Source organism: Eschrichtius robustus, chromosome 19, assembly GCF_028021215.1.
Source record: "Eschrichtius robustus isolate mEscRob2 chromosome 19, mEscRob2.pri, whole genome shotgun sequence".
Taxonomy (NCBI): Eukaryota; Metazoa; Chordata; class Mammalia; order Artiodactyla; family Eschrichtiidae; genus Eschrichtius; species Eschrichtius robustus.
In genome coordinates, this window is record NC_090842.1 from 54,415,684 (window position 1) to 54,438,936 (window position 23,253).

A 23,253-nucleotide genomic window follows, 5' to 3' on the forward strand; every position below is an offset into this window, starting at 1 on the left:
CTCAAGATTGCTTTGGCTATTTGGGGCCTTTTGTGGTTCCATACAACTTTTAGGGTTGTTTGTTCTAGTTCCATGGAATATTCCAGTGGAATTTTTGATAGAGATTGCATTTAATCTGTAGATTGCTCTGGGCAGTATGGACATTTTAACAATATTAATTCTTCTAATTTATGAACATGGAATATCTTTCTATTTATTTGTGTCATCTTCAGTTTCTTTCATCAGTGTCTTCTAGCTTTCAGTGTGCAGGTCTATTTAATCTCCTTGGTTAAATATATTCCTAGTTATTTTATTCTTTTGATGCAATTATAAATGGGATTGCTTTCTTAATTTCTCTTTCTTATAGTTCATTATTAGTAGATATAAATGCAACTGATTTTTGTAAATTGATTTTGCATCCTGCAACTTTACTGAATTCTTTTATTCTAACAGTTTTTCTGTGGGGTCCTTAGGATTTTCTATATATAATATCATGTCTGCAAATAGAGATAGTTTTACTTCTTCCTCTCCAGTTTGGATGCCTTTTATTTCATTTTCTTGTGGAAAGTCTTGACAAATAGATATGTGTTATTGTCTAACTGCTGAGAACATGAATCCACACCTCTTCAGCCTAGGTTGTAAGAAGCAGAATGACAAATGAAGTCATCCAGGAAAGCAATGTGGATGATTCTGATTGAAAATAGTGATGAGCCCAGAGGATTCTGGAAGTTATTGTTCTGACTGCAGGCAGGCAGGGCTGCCAGTGTAGTAATTTCTCAGTGGTAACGGCTGCTAGCATTAGTCCTATGAATTTCTCTCTTTGTATCTGTTTAATTTAAGCAGGCTTGTGAGGTTTTGAAAGAGATTCTGGTTTAGATGATGTGGTCCCTTATCAGCCCTGAAATTTATCAGTAGGGATTAGATTTGTCCATACCTCCTCAAATTTCTGTGTGTGTGTGTGTGTGTGTGTGTGTGTGGTGGGGAGGTCCAGGGAGGGGAAAGAATATATTAAACTGAGTCGTTTTGAGAGTTCTGAGGCCTATCTCATGGCCCCCTTTTTCTCCCCCTAGCTCTGGCCTCTGTGAACTGTGCTTCTCCAGGCAAGTAAACCCCAAGGAGGACTGACCAGTTCTTGAATTTCTAAACCATGGCCCATGTAAGTTGCTGTTTCTTTCACCTTCTGGAAGTTAAGGTCCTATAAACTTTTCTTTATCCTGAAACTTTTTACTTATCAGAGCCCCATCTAAGGACCCATTTCCTCCAGATCCAGTGAGAGATGAGGCCAAATAAATAGTACAATGCCCTTCTTGTGAGTCCGCTTTTTTCCAGTCATTGTTCATGTATTCATTGAACAAATCATTCAGCATCTCTTATATGTGCTCAGTCTTCTGCTAAAAGCTGCAGTGGAGCAGAAATGAAATCCCTTTAGGGAGACGTTTCACCATCTCTTTTGAGTAGTTGAGAGAGTATGGGCCCATTTGACTGCTCATGGGAAAACGCTAAATTTTTCCAAACTTGAGTTTTCCAAGTAGGTGAGATTTGCTGTTGGTTGACCTCAGCCTCAGTACATGGTGAGATCTCATGTTTATGAGGCTTTTAGGACTAGGGAGGATTATGGTTGGGTCTTGCATGCAGAGAGTTCAAGTATCTTCTCTGGAAATCCCTAAGAGTTGTATACCATTTATATTGGAACAGGATGAGCTAGTCTAGAATGACATCTTTGTGATTCTGGATCACCAGTATCCAGAATCTACATCAGTATCCTCTAACTCAGGAACAAGGAATGCATACAGTGAGGGATGGAAAATGATAGATAAGAAGATCATGCAGATATCTATTGCATAGACTATTATACAACCAATTTTTAAAATTTCATTAAAGAATTTGTCATAAATGGGGAAATGCTTATGATATGATCTGATTCAATGATGAACTTGGAAGAAATTTTTAATTGTATTTGGATCCTTTTCCAACATAGAGATATCATAGGAAAACTTTTTTTAAAAAATCTGTTCTTTAAGGGGAAAGGGTAGAAGAACACATTTTTTGAGAATTTGTGAGGGAGACATATAACAGGCAGAAGACTTATACACAGTATTTCATTCAATTAGAAAACTGAGGGACTTCCCTGGTGGTCCAATGGGTAAGACTCCACGCTCCCAGTGCAAGGGGCCCGGGTTTGCTCCCTGGTCATGGAACTAGGTCCCGCATGCATGCCGCAACTAAGAGTCCGCATGCTGCAACTAAGAAGTCTGCATACTGCAACTAAAGATCCCGCATGCCACAACTAGGACCTGGCACAGCATAAATACATACACACATACATACATACTGATTATTTTTTTTTCCCAGATGTGTTTGGATAGTTAAGATATGCTAGAGTATACAAGAGGCTGTATCTGTAACAACAGGATCCTTCAGGAACATATAGGCATCCTGCTTTAAGCACACTCATTTCCTAACTACTGTGTTACAGGCTTCCAGCCCAAGCCTGTTTGCTTGCTCTATGATCCATTTCCTGCAGTATCTCTTCCATTTTTTTCTCTTTCCATCTTAAAACAAATTTTCTTTAATTTCAGTTGTATGGTTTGTCATTTCAGGGATCAGTGATGTTCAGTGATGTGTCCATAGATTTCTCTCAGGAGGAGTGGGACTACCTGGACTTGGAACAGAGGGATTTGTATAGAGATGTAATGTTGGAGAACTACAGCAACTTGGTCTCATTGGGTAAGGTTATCTGCCTCCAGAAATTTAGACTCTGTTCTCTGCAAAATTAGCTTTCTTCTCTGGAAATTTCAGGAATGTCTTTCAAGAAACTATCTAAATTTCTGCTCCCTGTTCTCAAGGGAATGGTTTGAGCTTTTTTTGTTTGGAAGTGAGCACCTTCACTAAGCATATTCATCTTTCCCATCCTTATGTGGCCTTCAGGCCTTCCTTAATGATGAAAGGACTGGGTTTGAAATCTGGGTGATTTACAACCTTACCAGTGTCAAAGAAAGCAGGCTTCACTTTGTATCCGAACTCAGAATTGCTATAGGTGTTTTGTTGTTTGTTGGTATACCTATAAGGAAAATAGCTAGACCTTATATCTTGGTTTTTCTCTGACTCTCAGATGAACATATAATTTTTTTAGTGGTAAGTTGTATCAACCGGATTTATTTACAGTTCAAGAGAACTCATGTCTTATATTAATAAACAAACATATTCACTCCAACCTACTTTTATGATTAAAAGTTAAAAATCCAAGAACTTTGCATGTAACATTGTATGAATATCCTAAGAAAAAACAGTAAGTGCCTCAGGAAACTTCTTATTTTCCTCTCATTAAAATAGCAATTATATGATACAGCCACTGTGGAGAACAGTATGGAGGTTCCTTAAAAAACTAAAAATAGAACTACCATACAACCCAGCAATCCCACTACTGGGCATATACCCTGAGAAAACCATAATTCAAAAAGAGTCATGCACCACAATGTTCATTGCAGCACTATTTACAATAGCCAGGACATGGAAGCAACCTAAGTGTCCATCGACAGATGAATGGATAAAGAAGATGTGGCACATATATACAATGGAATATTACTCAGCCATAAAAAGAAATGAAATTGAGTTATTTGTAGTGAAGTGGATGGACCTAGAGTCTGTCATACAGAGTGAAGTAAGTCAGAAAGAGAAAAACAAATACCATATGCTAACACATATATATGGAATCTAAAAAAAAAAAAAAAAAAGAAAAGGTTCTGATGAACCCAGGGGCAGGACAGGAATAAAGATGCAGACGTAGAGAGAATGGACTTGAGGACACAGGGAGGGGGAAGGGTAAGCTGGGACGAAGTGAGAGAGGAACATTGACATATGACACTACCAAATGTAAAATAGATAGCTAGTGGGAAGCAGCTGCATAGCACAGGGAGATCAGCTCGGTGCTTTGTGACCGCCTAGAGGGGTGGGATAGGGAGGGTGGGAGAGAGATGCAAGAGGGAGGGGATATGGGGATATAAGTATACATATAGCTGATTCACTTTGTTATACAGCAGAAACTAACACAACAATGTAAAACAATTATACTCCAATAAAGATGTTTAAAAAAAAATAATTATAGTAAATAATAGCTAATAAAATATATGTAGCACTTAGTGTATATTCTAGGCAATGTTTAGGTATGGATATATATTAATATAACCTGCACAACAATCATGTACGATAGGTACTATAATTATCCCTATTTTATAGGTGAGGAAGATAAAGCATAGTGGTAACTTGTCCAAGGTCGCACTACTGGGTTATGGCAAAGGCAAAATTTGAACCCAGATGTCTATCAACCACGGTTGCTCTCAAGAAAAGGAGTACTTGTGTGAATATAAATGAAAATAAGACCTTTTCCCTCCCTCTGCAATCTCCATTTCTTATGTAATATTAACATGATGTTTTTTAATCATCTCACTTTTCTTTGTTCTGAAGGCTTTATCAATTACCATTTGACCTATAGTTTATTAAAACTTTAACCAAGACTGAATCAAAGTAATTTTGAATTTATTTTTTATTTCCATGTTACCTTACATTTCTTTTCTTCTGTCCAGGATGCTTCGTTTCTAAACCAGATGTGATTTCCTTATTGGAGCAAGGAAAAGAGCCCTGGAAAGTAGTGAGGAAAGGAAGAAGACAATATCCAGGTAAGTGAGGGCTAATAAGATAGGGGAAACCATCACCAGAGAAAACTGCCCTGCTAGTTAGGGAAGAGGCACACCCTTCTGATGTTGTTTAGAAAGCCCACTTTGAAAGACCATGGCCTAAGGAGAAAAGGTCTGAGACCCTGGGAGCAAATTAAGGACTTAGCTGGGGTTACTAATAGTACTACTGTATCCTATTTACCACTCTCCTTTTTTTATTGTTGTTGTTCTCTCTAATTTTCCTCCCCTTTGAAGGGGGCATGAGGTATGGAAAGGTGCTCTCTGTTCCCAATATTATTCTATCTATATTTTGATTTCTTCTTTTGCATGTATAGATAGATAGGCAGACAGACAGATAGATCGATCGACCAACTGGGCTCTGAGCTAGGCACTATGCTGGACACCATCAATACAGTGGTAAATAAAACCACTAGAATCCCTGTCCCTATGAGGATTTACCCTGATTTACAGAAACATAGTAACTGTAAGTAAATAGAAAATATGTTAGGTAATAAGGGAGTACTATGAATAAAGGTAAGCACAGTAAGGGAATAGAGAATGGTATGGGATGGGAAGGCTGTTTTAGTTATGGTCAGGAAAGCCTTTCTTCCCTAACTTTTCTCATAAAATTTAAAATGGGAAATAGAAGACTGTGGAGATGAGTGTGCTTGACGTGGTAATAATATCATACGTTTTATCAGCAACTGAAGTTTCATGTGAATTACTCTAGAAGATAGATCCTTAGTTTACAGAATATCATTTTTATTTACCTTTTTCCATGTATGTATATATCTACCTTCATTTCAGGAAGAAACAGGAATGTAATAGACTATAGGGAAAATGATCCCTTGGTTTAGCTTCTACCTCTGTGCTATTTTCATCTCTCTTTGGACCTTTTGTTAAAAGAAGATCCTTAAAATTCTTGATATAGAGATATATGTTGTCACTTTATATTTTGCTCTGTGTTATATTCAGGTCTGACAGAGGAGGCTCATTTTAGGCTAAAAGTTCTTTTGTAACACCAGGGCCATTTCAGTGCCCATACTGTTTATAAGGTTATATCTTCTGATTCACTTTCTACCAAAGGAAAGAAAAATATGCTGTTTTTCCCAATCCTAACTTATTTTCTATCATCTGATTAAATGATATTTACAACTGTTAATACTACAAAAATAATGAAATACAGTGGTTCCAAGTGAATAAGATAATCTCAGTTTAGTCAGGAAATATTTAGCCAAAATAACAGCTGTTGATTCAAAGTTAGACATCTTAAACAAGGTCATTATTTTTTTCCTTTCCTTTTCTTTCTTTGTTTCTTTCTTCCTTTTAGTAAGTTTTATTGAAGTATAAATGCATATAGAAATGTGGACAAATGAAGGAAGGTTTTTTTGAGGAGATGGTATTTGAGGAGAGATGTGAAGTAAGGGCTCAAGCCATTTGACTCTAGAGGAAGAGCATTCTGAGCAGATAGAAAAGGCCTAAGGAAGAAGTTAGCTTTGCATGTTTGAAAGCCATTATGGCTAGAACATGGGGGAGAGGAAGGGAAAGTAATAAGAGATGAGATCAGAGTTAGTCAAGGGCCATATAATATAATCATTAAGAGAAATTGGAAGCTATAGTCTGCTTTCTGTTTTAAAATGATCCCTCTGGTCAAGTGCAAAAGTAGGAAGGACCAGTGTGGAAGCAGTTTCAGTTCAGACTGGAAGTAATGGTAGTTTGGATAAAGATGGCAGCAGTAGGAGGTAGTAAGAAGCTGTTAGACTCAGGTTATGTATGAAGGTAGTGCCAAAAGAACATGCTGATGGACTTATAAATGCAGTAAGTAAGAAAGACATATCAAAGGAGGAGATAAGGGTGTTAGCTTGAACAGCTAGGTGAATGGAAGCACAATTTACTGAGGTAGGGAAGATAGGAAGAGCAGGATAGCAGGTAGACGTTGAGAGTTTCTGTTTTGGATATTTTAAGTTTGAATTGTCTTTTATTTTTCCAGTTTTAGATGTTGAGTAGGCAGCTGAATATGTATATACACATGGAGCTCAGGGAGAGGTTACAGCCTGATGTCCATCTGGGTGTCTTCACTTTATGGTTAAAATTGAAATCTATGGGTCTGAATGTGTTCATCTAAGGAACACATGCAGGTAGAAGAAAGCAGATAAAGAGAAGAGGCCTAAAGACTGATTCATGGGGTACTCCCCTATTCAGACGTTAGAAAGAGGGGGCCGCAAAGGACATGCAGAAGGAGCAGCCACTGATAAAAACAAAAGAAAATGTTTCAAAATGGAAGGAGTAGAGAATGAGGACTGAGAATTGACCCCAGATTCTGGCAAGATGGAGAATGCTGGTGACCTTGTCAAGAATGATTTTAGTGGAGTCAGGGTGAAAACCTGATTGGAGTGACTTAATAAGAGTAGGTAAGGCAGTGATGAGATGGGTGTAAGACAACTCTGGAAGAAGTATGTATGAAGGGAAGCTGGGAGATAGAGTTGGTAGTTACACTGGGGTTTTGGGTTATAAGCAGTGTAGTTTATGGTATGCAATAATAGACCATGTTTGTGTGCCCATGGGAATGATTCTTCTGTAGGTGGGGGAAATTGATGCAGTAGAGAGGGCATAAATTTGGAAACAGTGTCCTTGAGGTGGGGGTGGAGGAAGGGGATAGGATCCAGGGAACAAGAGAGAATTAAAGGGAAAACAATGTAGTTATGAATGCAAGTAAGTTGGTCTGGGTAGTGGCGAGAGGACAGCGTATTCTTCTATTGTTATTTCCTCAGTGAAATCAGAAAGATGATCATGAATAGAATGAGGATTTTCAATGGTAGCATTCACTATGGCCTTATTCAGGATGTGACTAAAATTGATAACTTCAGAAGTACAGTTCCTTGGATGTTAGGTTTTATTATTTTCCAATCTTTGTACTCTGTCCACAGTGTTGAAATGCAAATAGGATTACCTTGGAACCAAATCTTCTATATCCAATTTTTTTTGTATCAACAAAGCAAGGTGGTTAATAATAAAATGCCTAAACAGACTAAGTACTAAGTTCAGGTAATTTATGTGACATTTTCCATTTAATTAAAGCTGGTTCTCTGAAACGGGGGAATCACATTTGTGATTTTTTATATTTATATATTTTTAACTGATCAAAGAAAGGTCTTATATTTTTGTATATTCTCATCAGCATTGTGTAATAGAATAGAAATCCTTTGGTCCAACAGAATTGGGACTGGTATTTGGTTTGTTTATTCATAAAAATGGGTTAGATATTTTATGTACATACCATAAAAGTAATATTTTTAATCTCAACATTAAAATGTAGCTCTTTGTCAATACTTTTGACATGTGTCTCAGGCTTTCTTTCCATTGTGTCTCTTATTTAATTTTTCATCTAAACCACACATACAATTTATAGTCTATTACTATTTCTAGTTAAAAATTTTTTAAGTAGAACAAGAACCAAATTTGCAACAAGTACAGAACACTTCTTGATTATTATGTTTTCCCCATCTTTTACTGTTGTCTCTCCCACACTTAGTTTTTGTTAGCCATGTTTTGTTTTTGTTTTTATTTTTTCTGGCTGTGCTATGTGGCATGCCGGATCTTAGTTCCCCGACCAGGGATTAAATCTGTACCCCCTGCATTGTGAGCACAGAGTCTTAACCACTGGACCGCCAGGGATGTCCCTGTTAGCCATGATTTTGAACAATGTATTTATGACCAGGTTTTCCAAAGTGTTCAATTTCATTTTCATAGAACCAATCTCTTCTCATAGTTACTTATAAGTTTACATATTGTTTAATTAAATTGGGTACTTTCAGGAAAATGTGAAACTGGCCTAAACTTGTTTGGAACAGAGTTAACTCTTGTGAGATAGGAGTGCTTTGTCAACTGGGCCTGTGGAGGTGGCCATATCCCCTGGACGTGACCAGCCACTGGCCTGTCTCTCATGCCCTAGCCCGCATATCTGTTGCCTACTCTGCAGGCAGACAACAGAAGTTGCTATCTGGCCCAGGGGTGATAATCTGCAGGATTCGATATACCTGGCTACTTTGAATACAGAATTTACCCTGTTGTTTGCCATTGTCTCCATACCTGCTCAGCTTCTCAGCATGAACACCCTTGATAGACTGCTGTCCCCTTGTGCAGAGTAATCTCCCTCTTGTGATTTCGTGTGTGATATCTTTAGAAAATCTAATGCCAGATGCTTCATGAGTGTTTCAGTGTTTTCTTCATAACGGTTATATATATATTTTAAGTTTACTCTTGAACCTGTTGTGACTGGAATCTTTTTTTCTCCATATTTTATTATTAAATGTATGTATAAAGGCTATTAGTTTTTTTTTATATCCTCCTACCTTATTAAATTCTGTTATTATTTATATTATTTAAACCTCTTAAGTTTTCCAATTATGAATTATCATCTGAAAATACAGTTTTATCTCTTCTTTTAAATTCTTAAGACTACCGCTCATTTTTTTCTGATATTTAAGTGTCTTGACTAATAACTCCAAAGCTGTCTTTTTGTTAAGGTAATATGTATTTTATCATTTTAGGGAGGTAATTATTCCTCCTTTATTGAGCTTTTTTGAAAAATCAGGAATGTTTCCCTTTTTTAGTTGCCTTTTCAGCGTCTATGGAGTTGATCATGTGAATTAAAAAAAAAATATTGGGACTTCCCTGGTGGTGCAGTGGTTAAGACTCCACGCTCCCAATACAGGGGGCCCAGTTTCAATTCCTGGTTAGGGAACTAGATTCCGCATGCATGCCACAACTAAGAGTTCACATGCCTCAAGTAAGGAGCCAGTGAGCCACAACTAAGACCCGGCACAGCCAAATAAATAAATATTTTTAAAAATATATTTATTTGGCTGTGCCGGGTCTTAGTTGTGGCATGCGGGATCTTCGTTGACACGTGCAGGATCTTTAGTTGCGGCATGTGGGATCTAGTTCCTTGACCAGGGATAGAACCCGGGCCCCCTGCATAGGAAGCGCGGAGTCTTAGCCACTGGACCACCAGGGAAGCCCCCGATCATGTGATTTTTATTTTTCCCTTTCCTCAGCTGTATTAAATGTGTTGAATTATCTTAATAGATTTCCCCATACTGGACCTCTTTAACATTCTTTGAATAAACGACGCTGGGCCTTTTGACACACTGTTTTATTAGATGCTTAGAATTTTTACATCAGTTTTCAGAAAACTGGTGTGTAGTTTTCTTTTTATGAACAGGATTTAGTATGATAATATTACATCATGAAAATAGTTTGGAAGTCCTCCTTTTTCTTAGTTCTCAGTCTAAACAGAATTTGTATGGCCTGTTCTTTAAAGCTTTAGTAACCTTTTTAAAGCTTTTTCCTTGAAGAAGGAGATGGTAAGTCTGACTACAATCTCTGTTTGCTTTATGGAAATTAATCTGTTGAAACATTGTATCTCTTTTGTGGTCAGTTTTGGTAACCTATATTTTCTTAGAAAATTATTGATTTTAGCTGTGTTTTAAAACTTATTGGCAAAGTAATCTTTCTTCCAACTATGTTCTGTATTTAATCATTATTTTCACTTTGCCATTTTTTAATTTCTATGTCTGTGCGTTTTTGCTGTTTTTATTAAATTAACTAATGGTTATCTGTTTTGCTGATTCATTTATAAAAAAAGAATCTGGTTTTACTTTGTGTGTTAGTTCTTTTTTTCTGTTTTCTAACTATTCTAATTCTGCTTTTATATAGTTAATTTCTTTTTTCTGCTTTGCTTCAGTTTGCTTTTCTAATATTTTTGGGTGGGATTTTTAGTTAATTTTTTCTTTCATTTTTTTGCTGTATGTATTAAGATTTTTTAAAAAATAAATTTATTTATTTATTTTTGGCTGCGTTGGGTCTTCATTGCTGTGTGCAGGCTTTCTCTAGTTGCAGTGAGCGGGGGCTACTCTTCGTTGCGGTGCACAGGCTTCTCATTGCAGTGGCTTCTCTTGTTGCAGAGCATGGGCTCTAGGCGCACGGGCTTCAGTAGTTGTGGCTCTCAGGCTCCAGAGTGCAGGCTCAGTAGTTGTGGCTCATGGGCTTAGTTGCTCCGTGGCATGTGGGATCTTCCCGGACCAGGGATCGATCCCGTGTCCCCTGCATTGGCAGGTGGATTCTTAACCACTGCGCCACCAGGGAAGTCCCATGTATTTAAGTTTTTGAATTTTCTTCTAAGCACTGTGGTTACAGTTTCACAGGTAATTTAATGTAGATTTTTTTTTATTGTTACTATTGTTTTCTTTAAACAAATACCATTTGGGATCTTATTTCTCTATTGATCTAAGAGTTATTTAAGATAGACGTCTAAAATTCCAAGTGGATTTACTTTTTTGTTGTTATTATTAATTCCCAGTTTTAGTAGAAACTATATGATTTCAGCTTTCTTATACAGACTATATTATAATATTTGAAAACATCATCATTTTTCTCTCTCATACACAGCTCATTCAGCACTTAAATTCCCCTCTGGCTATTTCTCCTCTTGGCTTACCATCCTCTGGTTTACATCTATCATGACCTTTGTTAGCAAGTTCTTCACACTCAAGTTACTACAAAACCCTTTGACCCTATTAGTGAGTTACTTACAAATTGCGTCTTTTTTTTTTTTTTGCTAAGGATTTCATAAACTTCAGTAAGGTATAAACATGTTTTCCTGTCTGAAAGTCACATTTCTAGGAAATAAGGAATGGTCTTGCCTCTGAGGGGATGGAAGGGAGGAGACCAGAATAAGGGGATGAAGGAACAAAATCCACTGAGCATTTGCAAAATGGATGAGTAATAGAATAAGCTTAAAGGGAGCTTAAGTACATAGAGTTTCTCAGTGTCTTTGTTGTGATGTGGAGACAAAGAAAGAGCAACCCATAGCTATGCGAAGGAGGGAATGGCAATGTAGAGAATACTGCATAAATAAGGGTATAAGCAATGGAAGGATGTACAGGAAAATACAACCACCATTTTTCATTTATATAGTCAGCTGGGCTAGCTTGAATGAATAAAGAAAATATTTAATCATTGTAGTAAGATGTGAGAGGTTAGAGGCAGAGAAGTATATTCAAAATAAGTATATAAATATAGGAATTAAATGAGTGAAATCTATTTTGTGCTCTGGATTTACTATTTAATGGAGAGTAAAGCAGGGATTGTTTCTGCCCTTAATGAGGTTTAGGGGTAAGAAAATAAGCAGAATAACAATTGGAAAAATTAATAAATAGATAATTTCAACATAGATCTATGTTGTATATGATATATGTATAATAACAATGCAGATATACAGTTAACCCTTGAACAACACAGGGTTTAGGGTGTTGGCCCCCCAGCATACGCAAAAATCCACATATAACTTTTTAAAAAATATTTATTTATTTAATTTATTTATTTTCTTTCTATTTTTTTGGCTCCGTTGGGTCTTCTTTGTGGCACGCGGGCTTCTCTCTAGCTGTGGCATGGGGGTTTTCTCTCTCTAGTTGTGGCACGCGGGCCCCAGAGCACGTGGGCTCTGTAGTTTGTGGCATGCAGGCTCTCTTTTTGAGGCGCATGAGCTCAGTAGTTGTGGCACGTGGGCTTAGTTGCCACGTGGCGTGTGGGATCTTAGTTCCCTGACCAGGGATCGAACCTGTGTCCCCTGCGTTGGAAGGCAGATTCTTTACCACTGGACCACCAGGGAAGTCCCCACATATAACTTTTGACTCCCCCAAAACTTAGCTGCTTATTAGCCTATTGTTGACCGGAAGCCTTACCAATAACATAAATAGTAGATTAACACATATGTTATATATATTATATACTGTATTCTTATAATAAAGTTAGCTAGAGAAAAGAAAATGTTATTAAGAAAATCACAAGGAAGAGAAAATACATTTACAGTACTGTACTGTATTTATTGATACCATAAGTTTATGTTGTCTGTTTATAAGATAAATTTTCTGTCAGTTCTACATCAATATTGTCTTATATGATAAACACACGTATTATATGTATTACTAACACTGGACATCAGAAATGAAAAGATAATGTGAAAAAAATTTATATTTCTTTACAGATATAATGACTCATGCATTGGTAATGAAGAAGCAGCAATATGATTGCTTTACGGTAACCTAATGTAATTGATGTGAATGCTTCATGGTAGCCTAGCCTATACAGTAATGAATGAATCAGCATAAAACTTTTCTGGCATACAATATTACAGTCACATTTATAAAACAGTATTGGAAACATTGTTACATGTTTTAAAAAACCACTTACTGTGATGATAGGCTGATATGCAGTTTATCCAATCACAAGAGAGAGAAGCACACTGTACAGTAATGTAATTCTTTAAAAGCAAAGTTGTAAAACAGTAAGAAAGCTAACACATTATTAATTTTATATTAAATATCACTCACCTTATGCCTATGTAAGGATAGATTATCCACTTCAATACAAGTCTTGCACATGATGTTCTACACATATATGTTTGTATATTTATTGAAAAAAGTCCATGTATAGTGGATCTGCACAGTTCAAACCCATGTTGTTCAAGGGTCAACTGTATAATAAGCACATAGCTTTAAGTACTGTCAGTAGATTCAGCCTTAGAGTGAGTAACTTAATCTAAGACCTCAGAGTGAGAAGGAGCCAGCCATGCAAAGAGCCCAAACAGAAGATTTGTGGGGAAATAGAGCAGACTGAAAAGTCCGATGGAAGTAAGTGGGAACATGTTCTAAGATCTGAAAAGAGGCCTCTCCAGGTAGCAGTAAAGAGAACAGTGGTTTGAGATGATGCGTTATAGGTAAGCAGAGGCCTTTTAGCAAGTTTGATTTTATTCTAAGAATAAAGAGAAATTGTTGAAAGAATTTATGTATGAATTCTCAACCTTTCATGTCCATCAAAATCATTGAATGGAGAATATTAAATATAGGACTGCCCAGGACTGTAGAATCTGATCCAAGTGGTTTAGGTGGTGTCTAAATCATAGTATTTGTAACAAGCTCCCTTGTGAGTCTGATTCACATTTCAGCTTGAGAACCACTGACTTAAAATATTTACTTAGTCACTAATCTCATTTTCCTGCATGAACTCTCATTTTCCTGGTGTTGCCTTTTGCTTTTTTTTTTTTTTAGCTATGTAACTATTTTTAGAATTTCATTGGGTAGTACTTTGGTTGTCTTTTATTTCTACTGTAGAAATTTTACTACTTTTAGAAAAAGAAAACTGCGTGTTTGCTCTCTTGTTTTCTTTCAGATTTGGAGACCAACTATGAGACCAAGAAGTTATCTTCAGAAAATGACATTCACGAAATAAACTTATCCCAGTGGAAAATAATGGAGAGAATTAAAAACCATGGCCTTAAGAGACTCATTTTAAAAAATGATTGGGAGTCCAAAAGAAAATTTGAAGGACAAGAGGAATATTTCAATCAAGTGAAAATTACATCTCAAAAAGTGTCCTCTTACCAAAAACACTCATCTTTTTCTTCACATCAGAGAATTCATTTTGTCGAGAAACCCTATGAATGTAAGGAATGTGGGAAGGCCTTTAGAGTACGCCAACAACTTACTTTTCATCACAGAATTCATACTGGTGAGAAACCTTATGAATGTAAGGAGTGTGGGATGGCTTTTAGACAGACTGCACATCTTACCCGACATCAGAGACTTCATTCTGGTGAAAAACTCTATGAATGTAAGGAATGTGGAGAATCTTTCATATGTGGCCCAGACCTTAGAGTACATCAAAAAATTCATATTGGTGAGAAACCCTATGAATGCAAAGAATGTGGGAAAGCCTTCAGAGTTCGTGGACAACTTACTCTCCATCAGAGGATTCATACTGGTGAGAAACCCTATGTATGTACAGAATGTGGGAAGGCCTTTAGACAGTATGCACACCTTACTCGACATCAGAAGCTTAATATTGCTGACAAACTCTATGAATGTAAAGAATGTGGGAAGGCCTTTTTGTGTGGCTCTGGCCTTAGAGTACATCACAAACTTCATACTGGTGAGAAACCCTATGAATGTAAAGAATGTGGGAAGGCCTTTAGAGTACGACAGCAACTGACACTCCACCAGAGAATTCATACTGGTGAGAAACCCTATGAATGTAAGGAATGTGGAAAGACTTTTAGTCGTGGTTATCATCTTATTCTACATCACAGAATTCATACTGGTGAGAAACCTTATGAATGTAAGGAATGCTGGAAGGCCTTTAGTCGTTACTCACAACTTATTTCACACCAGAGTATTCATATTGGTGTTAAACCCTATGACTGTAAGGAATGCGGGAAGGCCTTTAGACTACTCTCACAACTTACACAACATCAGAGTATTCACATTGGTGAGAAACCGTATAAATGTAAGGAATGCGGGAAGGCCTTTAGATTGCGCCAAAAACTTACTCTACATCAGAGCATTCATACTGGTGAAAAACCCTTTGAATGTAAGGAATGTAGGAAGGCCTTTAGGCTTAATTCATCTCTTATTCAGCATCTGAGAATTCATTCTGGTGAGAAACCCTATGAATGTAAGGAATGTAAGAAGGCCTTTAGACAACATTCACACCTTACCCATCATCTGAAAATTCATAATGTAAAAATATAAGAAAGCCTTTTTAGTCTATGAATGTAGTAATTAGTTCCTTTTGCTTCCTCCATGCACCTGACTTGGCATAACGGGGTTTAAATCATTAAAAGAATGTGTTAATTTAATATATTCCACCATCACTCAGACCTGAGAATCTTCACATTCATTCTAGAAACTAATCCTATTAATATAACAAATGTGGGAAAGACACATCATCATTTCTAGCCCATCACTTTCCTACCTGTGTTATATTGAACAAGATGTTTAACTGCTAGATGCTATAATTTCTTCATTTATAAAATTATAATACTGTGGCAGAATAAAGATTACTGCCGATTCTTTGGTACTCCACCCATCAAGACGTGGAATCCACATCCTTTCCCTTTGAATCTGGGCAGACTGTGACTACTTTGACCAGTAGAATAGCAGAAGTACTGCTGTGCTAGTTTCTGGACCCAGACTTTACTGGTAGATTTTGCCTCATCTCTTGGAATACCCTCTCAAGTTCAGACCTGAACTGTTATGTTAAAAAGTCTGGCTACTCTGCTGAAGAGACCACATGGAAAGGCCCTGAGACTACATAGAGAAGGAGAGGCACTCTGCTGTGCCCAGTCTTCCAGATTGCCCATGAAAACATCAGACATTTGAGTGAAATAGTTTTGGATCCTCCAAACCAGCCATCAGCTGAATGCCAGTGAATAACCTCAGTTGATGCCGTGTAGAACAGAAAAATCCACCAACTGAGCCCCTGCCCAAATTCCTGACCCACGAAATCATGAGATATAATTAAATGGTTGTTGTTTTAAGCTACTAAATATTGTTTTATTATTATCATCATTAATATTACTCTCTTGAAAATCCATATGAAAGACTATGGGCACAGTGAATATAGAAATGCCTTCCACCAACACTCATCCATTATTGAATGTCAGATAACTTATTCTTGTTAAAATAGTGAAAGTGAGAAATCCTTTTTCAATTTTTTCATAAAAAAGAAGATATTCTACAATCTATACTCTCTGGCCTCAGTATAAATTTGATTTAAAATTAACAGAGGATGGATGGACCTAGAGATTGTCATACTAAGTGAAGTAAGTCAGACAGAGTAAGACAAATATTGTATCACTTGTTTGTAGAAACTAAAAATAGTACAAATGAACTTATTTACAAAACAGAAACAGACTCACAGACATAGAAAACAAACATGGTTATCAAAGGGAAAGTGGGGGGATAAATTAAATTAGGAGTATGGTATTAACAGATAACATACTACCATATATAATATAGGTAAACAATAAGGATTTACTGTATAGCATTGGGAACTATATTCAATATCTTGTAATAACCTATAATGGAAAATAATTTTTTAAAAGAATACATGTGTGTGTATATATATATATATATATATATATATATATATATATTCACTGTATGAATATATATATATACACACTGTATGTATGTATATACATATATGTGTGTATATGTAACCAAATCACTGTGCTGTACACCTAAAACTAGCACAATATTGTAAATCAACTATACTTCAATTAAATACAATTAACAAAGAATAAGATAAAAAGAAACTATTTGGAAATTAAAAATCACCTATAAGTCCAGCATCAATTTTTAAAAATCCATTGTAGCCTTTTAAAAAAATGCTCAAATTGTCCTATATTTGGCCAGTGGGAATCCCCTCAATTTGGATCCTTTGTCCTTTTGTCATGATTACTGTAGCCTGTGATAGCTTCCTTTTTTTCTAACAAAATGCATTGGTCAGCTACAGAGCACATTAGGGCATTTATTAATAAATAAAGGGAAAATGGAGCATTTATCCTGCCTTTCCTTTATGAACTATATTTCAAGACAACCAAAAGTTGATGAAGGAAATTTCTTTATTATTAGAGAATTCTAGCTAATAAAGGTCAAAGGAATGATAGAATCCAAAAAGTCACACTTTTTATTTATGAAATAATGGGTCTTGATGGTATCAGTGGATGTGAAAACCACTAGGTGAGAGATTATTCTAAGATTTTAAAGGACAGAGCAGAATGACAACCCATTAACCTATAGTAACATCTCTAAATTAAATCAGCAAGACTATGTGCTTCTTGATGTAATGCAACGGATGTATACTACCTGTGGAGTATTCTTGTCCAAAATATTGATTCAGAAGTGTAATTTAGTCTCTAAACCTACCAGTTTACAGGAAACTTGGGAAATAAATGAACAAATTCATGACACAAAGAAGCAAACAGCCAAATCCAGAATGTGGGAAATTCCACAAAATAAAAGCCCTAGTTTCTTAACCAATATATGTTAAGAGAATAAAAACAGAATTTTACAAATTAAAAGAGACTTGAGACATATTAATTAAATACAGTGTATGGAATGTATTGAGATGCTTGTGTTAAAATGTACCCAGGATTTGCTTTAATCAGGTATGGTAAGTCACGAAGACATGGAAATGATTATGATGAAGGAAGAAGCTTATACGCGGAGATTTCTGCAAACAGGAGGAACTGAGTACACATAGGAGAACATGGAAGGAGCACCTAGTCCTGTTAGGAGGCAGAAGGCGGAAGAGGGCAGAGCATGACTCAGAACCTTTACTGGAGTTTTCCCAGGAAGGAATGGGTGACGTGATGCCAGGTAGGTACACTGAGCAAGTTTAAGACTGGGTAGATTGAATAATTTTGTGGGCTCTGAGCTCCAGTGGTGGTCCTCAGTTGTCCAGTACCTGGCCCTGGGGTGATTTAGGGCAGGAGGAATATTGGCTTGGTGTGTGAGAGTTTGATAAAGGAGATGTTTGATAAAGGGGTGTGGACTTTGGATTGGTTGGTTTATATATCAACGGCATGCTTGCAGGAGGGTTGTTTGTCAAGGAATTTGCGAGCCCTAGAAGTGGTAGTCTCTCCAAGATCAAGTCCCCAAATGCCAGAGCATCAAGAATACGGAAAATAAGAAAATACAGGCAATACAATCCTGATTTGGACAGATAAAAAAAAGACAACTTTTTACATTATTGTGAAAAAGTAAACCTAGAGTGGGTATTAAATTATATTAAATAACTATTATTCATTTGTTAGGCATGATGATGGCATGGGAGTGGGTGTGTGTATGTGTGTATAAATCCTTATGCATTAGAGAGCCATACTGAAGTATTCAAGGATGAAATTATATGTATGATTTGCTTTATAATACTAAAGAAAAAATGGGAAGGATAGATGAAACAAGATTGGAAAAATGCTGTAAATTGTTGAAGCCGGGTAATGGGTACATAGGGTTCACTGTGCTATTCTTACTACCTTTGCATATATTTGAAAACTTCCGTAATAAAGTTTTTGTTTAAGTAGAAAATCTGAAATTTTAGACTACTTAGTGATAAATGATAATTTGATCCCTACAGATAAAAATTTGTGGGAAGGGCTTCCCTGGTGGCGCAGTGGTTAAGAATCCACCTGCCAATGCAGGGGACTCGGGTTTGAGCCATGGTCCAGGAAGATCCCACAGGCCACGGAGCAACTAATCCCATGCACCACAACTACTGAGCCTGCGCTCCAGAGCCTGTGAGCCACAACTCCTGAAGCCCGGGCGCCTAGAGCCCGTGCTCTGCAACAAGAGAAGCCACCGCAATGAGAAGCCCCCGCTCACCGCAACTAGAGAAAGCCGGCGCACAGCAACAAAGACCCAACGCAGCCAAAAATAAATAAATTAAATAAATAAATTAAAAAAAAATTTGTGGGAAGCCACCAAAGCGCTACTTTGTAGGAAATAAACAACCTTAATGCATTTAGAAAACCTGGATTGAGCAGTTAGTTCACGACTCTGTTACCACACATACCGTGCCTGTCACATAGCAGGCAGTTGACAGAAGTGTTGGGGAAAAAAAGCATTAACTTAAGCCAGAAAACGTGTTTTTTACACGGGCTCTCAGCAGTGAAAGTGCGGAGTCCTAACCACTGGACTGCCAGGAAATTCCCAGAAAACATTTATTTATTTATTTATTTATTTATTTATTTATTCATTTATTTAATTTATTTTTGGCTGCGTTGGGTCTTGTTGCTGCACGCGGGCTTTTTCTAGTTGCGTCGAGTGGGGCCCACTCTTCGTTGTGGTGCGCGGGTCTCTCATTGCGGTGGCTTCTCTTGTTGTGGAGCATGGGCTCTAGGCACGTGGGTTTCAGTAGTTGTGGCTCGCTGGCTCTAGAGCGCAGGCTCAGTAGTTGTGGCGCACAGGCTTCGTTGCTCCCTGGCATGTGGGATCTTCCCGGACCAGGGCTCAAACCCCTGTTCCCTGCATTGGCAGGCAGATTCTTAACCTCTGTGCCACCAGGGAAGCCCCCCCCCCTTTTTTTTTAATTAAGGTAAATAGGAAGTAATTCATACAATAAAAGTAAAAGTACAACTTAAAAAAAGTAGAAGAGGGACTTCCCTGGTGGTGCAGTGGTTAAGAATCCACCTGCCAGTGCAGGGGACATGGCTTCAAGCCCTGGTCTGGGAAGATCCCACATGCTGCGGAGCAACTAAGCCCAACTACTTAGCCACAACTACTGAGCCTGCACTCTAGAGCCCGCGACCCACAACTACTGAGCCCATATGCCGCAACTACTGAAGCCTGCGTACCTAGAGCCTGTGCTCCGCAACAAGAGAAGCCACTGCAGTGAGAAGCCCACGCACTGCAACGAAGAGTGGCCCCCGCTCACTGCAACTAGAGAAAGCCCATACGCAGCAACAAAGACCCAATGCAGCCAAAAATAAATAAATAAAAAAAAATTTTTTTAAAGTAAAAGAATAGTTAATAAAGTAGTAGATTTTATCCAAGAATATTCTCTTTGAAAATACCGTTAATATAGAATCAGCAGTTATTATTGAGGGACAAAAGATGATTCAATTACAGCTTTATGTATGGGAATGGTGAAATAGGTACATATATCAAAGAGATTTAAAAGTTTTAAAATTTATATGTTACTATATACGTATATTTCAGTATGTATAAAAATATAGAGAATGAGCTATCTAGAGAAACCTAAATGATCAAAGTTGACTCAAGAGACTATAGAAAGCCTGAACAATGTATAGATTTTATATTTTATATTTTAAACAATTTATAATTTATAGATTTTATGTTATAGTTTTATAATGTATGAGATCTGTAAACAAAGGAAATTTAAGTGGAGTTCTTGTTTTTTTAAAAACTAGAATCGATAGTTTTTCAGGCAATAAAGTTTTAAAGAATAGGTAACCTCTAACAAAATTTTGCAGGATCATTCTATAAGGCAGATATCCCAATAATAAAATTTTAGATGAGGATAATCCCTAAAAAGCAAAATCTAGACCAGTATCATTTAAGATACATGCAGACATTCCAAATAAAGTTCAGTAAATTGAACTCAGTAGTCTAAAAAAACAGTTATAAAACATAAAATGATTTACCAGGAATACCCAGGGCCTGACCTTTTGTGATTTAGTTAGGCATTTAGGTTTTCTAACTTGAGCAGTGTAACAGTGTTGGGAAAAATGACGTGATCCTGCCCCAATAATTTCTTTCTATTGTTTCTCTTCTTTTTCTCGTTTATTTTAGCTTCATCAATTTTATAAAAGGAATGAAAAATTATTTGAAAAATAGGCATTCAATACTTAAAATTTATTACCTTCTACAAAAGAAAAACAAGTATTGCCACAGCACTTTATTTTCAGCCAAATGAATGTCACTGTCATACACTGACTTGTACCTCTAAGTCCATTTTGCTCAGAGTGGGCAGATTGGGCAGATGTCATTGAATGATCAGTCACCATCTAGAATAATAAATCTCTTCCACTCATGATTTCAAATTGCTTTTAATTTGTGGACATAACACAGTGTTTACACAAAAATGTAACATACACAATGAGCATTTTAAGTGCTATTATGTGTTTCTTCTCCCTGGTAACATTTTCTTGTTAACTGAAGTCTTTTGGGGACAGTACATTAACTCAACATTTCTTAAAGTATGTTCCACAAAACACCAGTACTTAATGGTTCTTGAAGAAAATGATTTTGTGTTCAAACAAGCATGCAAGCTCTATATTCTATATTTCTTGGGAGAAAAAAATCACATTAAGTGCCTAACAAAAGACTATCAAAAATGTTTCATTTTATCAAACTCAATGTATCTCATACTTCACTATAGAGCTCCCATTCCCAATACCTATTGTAGGTGTAATTCCACTTTGGCAGATGTTGCCCTAACCAAAAGGAGAGGCTTCAAGGATGGAAATGTCAGCATTGTGGCAGGTGTATGGTTATCTAGCAAGGCAAGCAACTCAGCATGCTGTCCAACCAGCTGCTTGCTCTTTTTTGGATTTAACATGGTGCTTTTCAGTAGAATAGAAAACCCCTAGTCCTTTTCTTTATATAAATACACCATATGTATTGAGGCCTTTTATTGGTCAATATTTAGGTTATATATAATTTCTCACTGAAAAATATCTTGTTGAATATCTGAGTTTCTTGCTATACATAACAAGGGTTTCTCTGAGGTATTTATCAAAAGGTGAGATAGGTAAGTCAGAGGTTATGTTCATGTTCAACCTCACTAGATATTGCCGTAGAAGAGGAGAACATCTTTATGGTACCAATTTACAACCCCTTCAACCAGTGAAATATTATTTCCTTATATCGCCACTTCTGGTATGTGCTTTAATATTTTCCTGGTAAATAATGAGTTGAGCATCTTTTCACATATGTTTATTGCTAAATACTATAGCTTGCCAATTCATATGTATTGCCCATGTTCCTTTTTAAAAAAATCTTCATATAAAAATAGTGGGATTCTTAAAAATAACATTCTAGATAGTAATCCTTTACCTAGTATTATGATGGACTCACCTTCTCCCAGACTGTGGCTTATTTCTGTTTTTATTGTGATATTGTCATATTAAAATTTTAAATATGGATACAATCATCACTTTCATTATTACCCAATAACCTTTAAAATTCATTTTTTTACTAGACTCTTAATTTTTTAGGCAATCAGTTATGTCAACTACAAATAGATATGATTTTTCCTGAATATTTATAGTGATTATTTTATTATTCTTACTCTAACAGAAATAATTTCCAGAACAAGATTTAGTATTAGTGGTGATAGCGGGCATCTAGTTGTTTTTCCCAACTTAATGGAAATCACTTAGTGTAATGTTTGCTCTCTGTTTGAGGTAAACAGACCTTGTGTGGTTCACTTGTTTCCTTCAGTCCCTATTTAACTTTTTTTTTTTTCAATTAAAAATGCCTGCTGAATATTGTCAGATGCCTTTTTGGCACACTGATAGATTTTCCTTCTTGAATTTGTTAATGTGATAAGGTGTACTTTGGTCATTAAGACAACGTGATACTGATGCAAAACGAACAAGTAGACCAATAGAACAAACTAAAGAGCCCTGAAACAGACCTACATACATGTGGTCATCTGATTTATGACAAAGGTTCCTCGCAGTGTGATTGCAGAGGAAGTGATGTTCTTTTCAATAAGTAACACTGGATCAATTGCATATCCATATCGATAAAAAATTAACCTTGGCTCTTATCTTACACTTCACACAAACCAATTCCAGATGTGTTAATGATGTAATTGTAGAAGATATGACAAAGGCTTTAGAAGAAAACATAGAATATCTTTCTAGCCTTGGGGTAGCAAAGATTTCTTAAACAGAACACAAAAAGCACTAACCATATGGAGAAAAAAAAGTAAATTTTACTATATTAAATTTAAAAATCTATTTTCATCAAAAGACACCATTAAAGTGAAAAGGCAAGCCACAGACTGGGAGACTATATTCACAATACATAAATTTGACCAAGAATATATAAAGAACCACTACAAATCAATAAGTGACAGACAACCAAATAAGAAATGAGGGTACTTCCCTGGCAGTCCAGTGGTTAAGACTCCGTGCTTCCATTGCAGGCCGTGCAGCACGGCCAAAAAAAAAAAAAAAAGCACTTCCAAAAAATGGATATCCAAATGGCCAATAAAGATATCAGACTGT

General features: G+C 36.5%; 1 protein-coding gene across 3 annotated transcripts in view; it reads left to right on the top strand.

The window, feature by feature from the left end:
- Window positions 1-23,253, top strand: part of LOC137753377 (zinc finger protein 14 homolog) — a 136,120-nt gene that overhangs the window by 67,677 nt on the left and 45,190 nt on the right. The window contains exons 2-5 of one of the 3 annotated variants that reach the window (XM_068528575.1): window positions 1,050-1,135; window positions 2,580-2,706; window positions 4,563-4,655; window positions 13,884-16,565. In XM_068528575.1, coding sequence (XP_068384676.1) covers window positions 1,127-1,135; window positions 2,580-2,706; window positions 4,563-4,655; window positions 13,884-15,241 — 1,587 coding nt within the window. In that variant the 5' untranslated portion in view covers window positions 1,050-1,126 and the 3' untranslated portion in view covers window positions 15,242-16,565. Of the gene's footprint in view, window positions 1-1,049; window positions 1,136-2,579; window positions 2,707-4,562; window positions 4,656-13,883; window positions 16,566-23,253 lie in introns of those variants that run through there. The other 2 variants (XM_068528576.1, XM_068528578.1) reach the window with 2 other exon arrangements.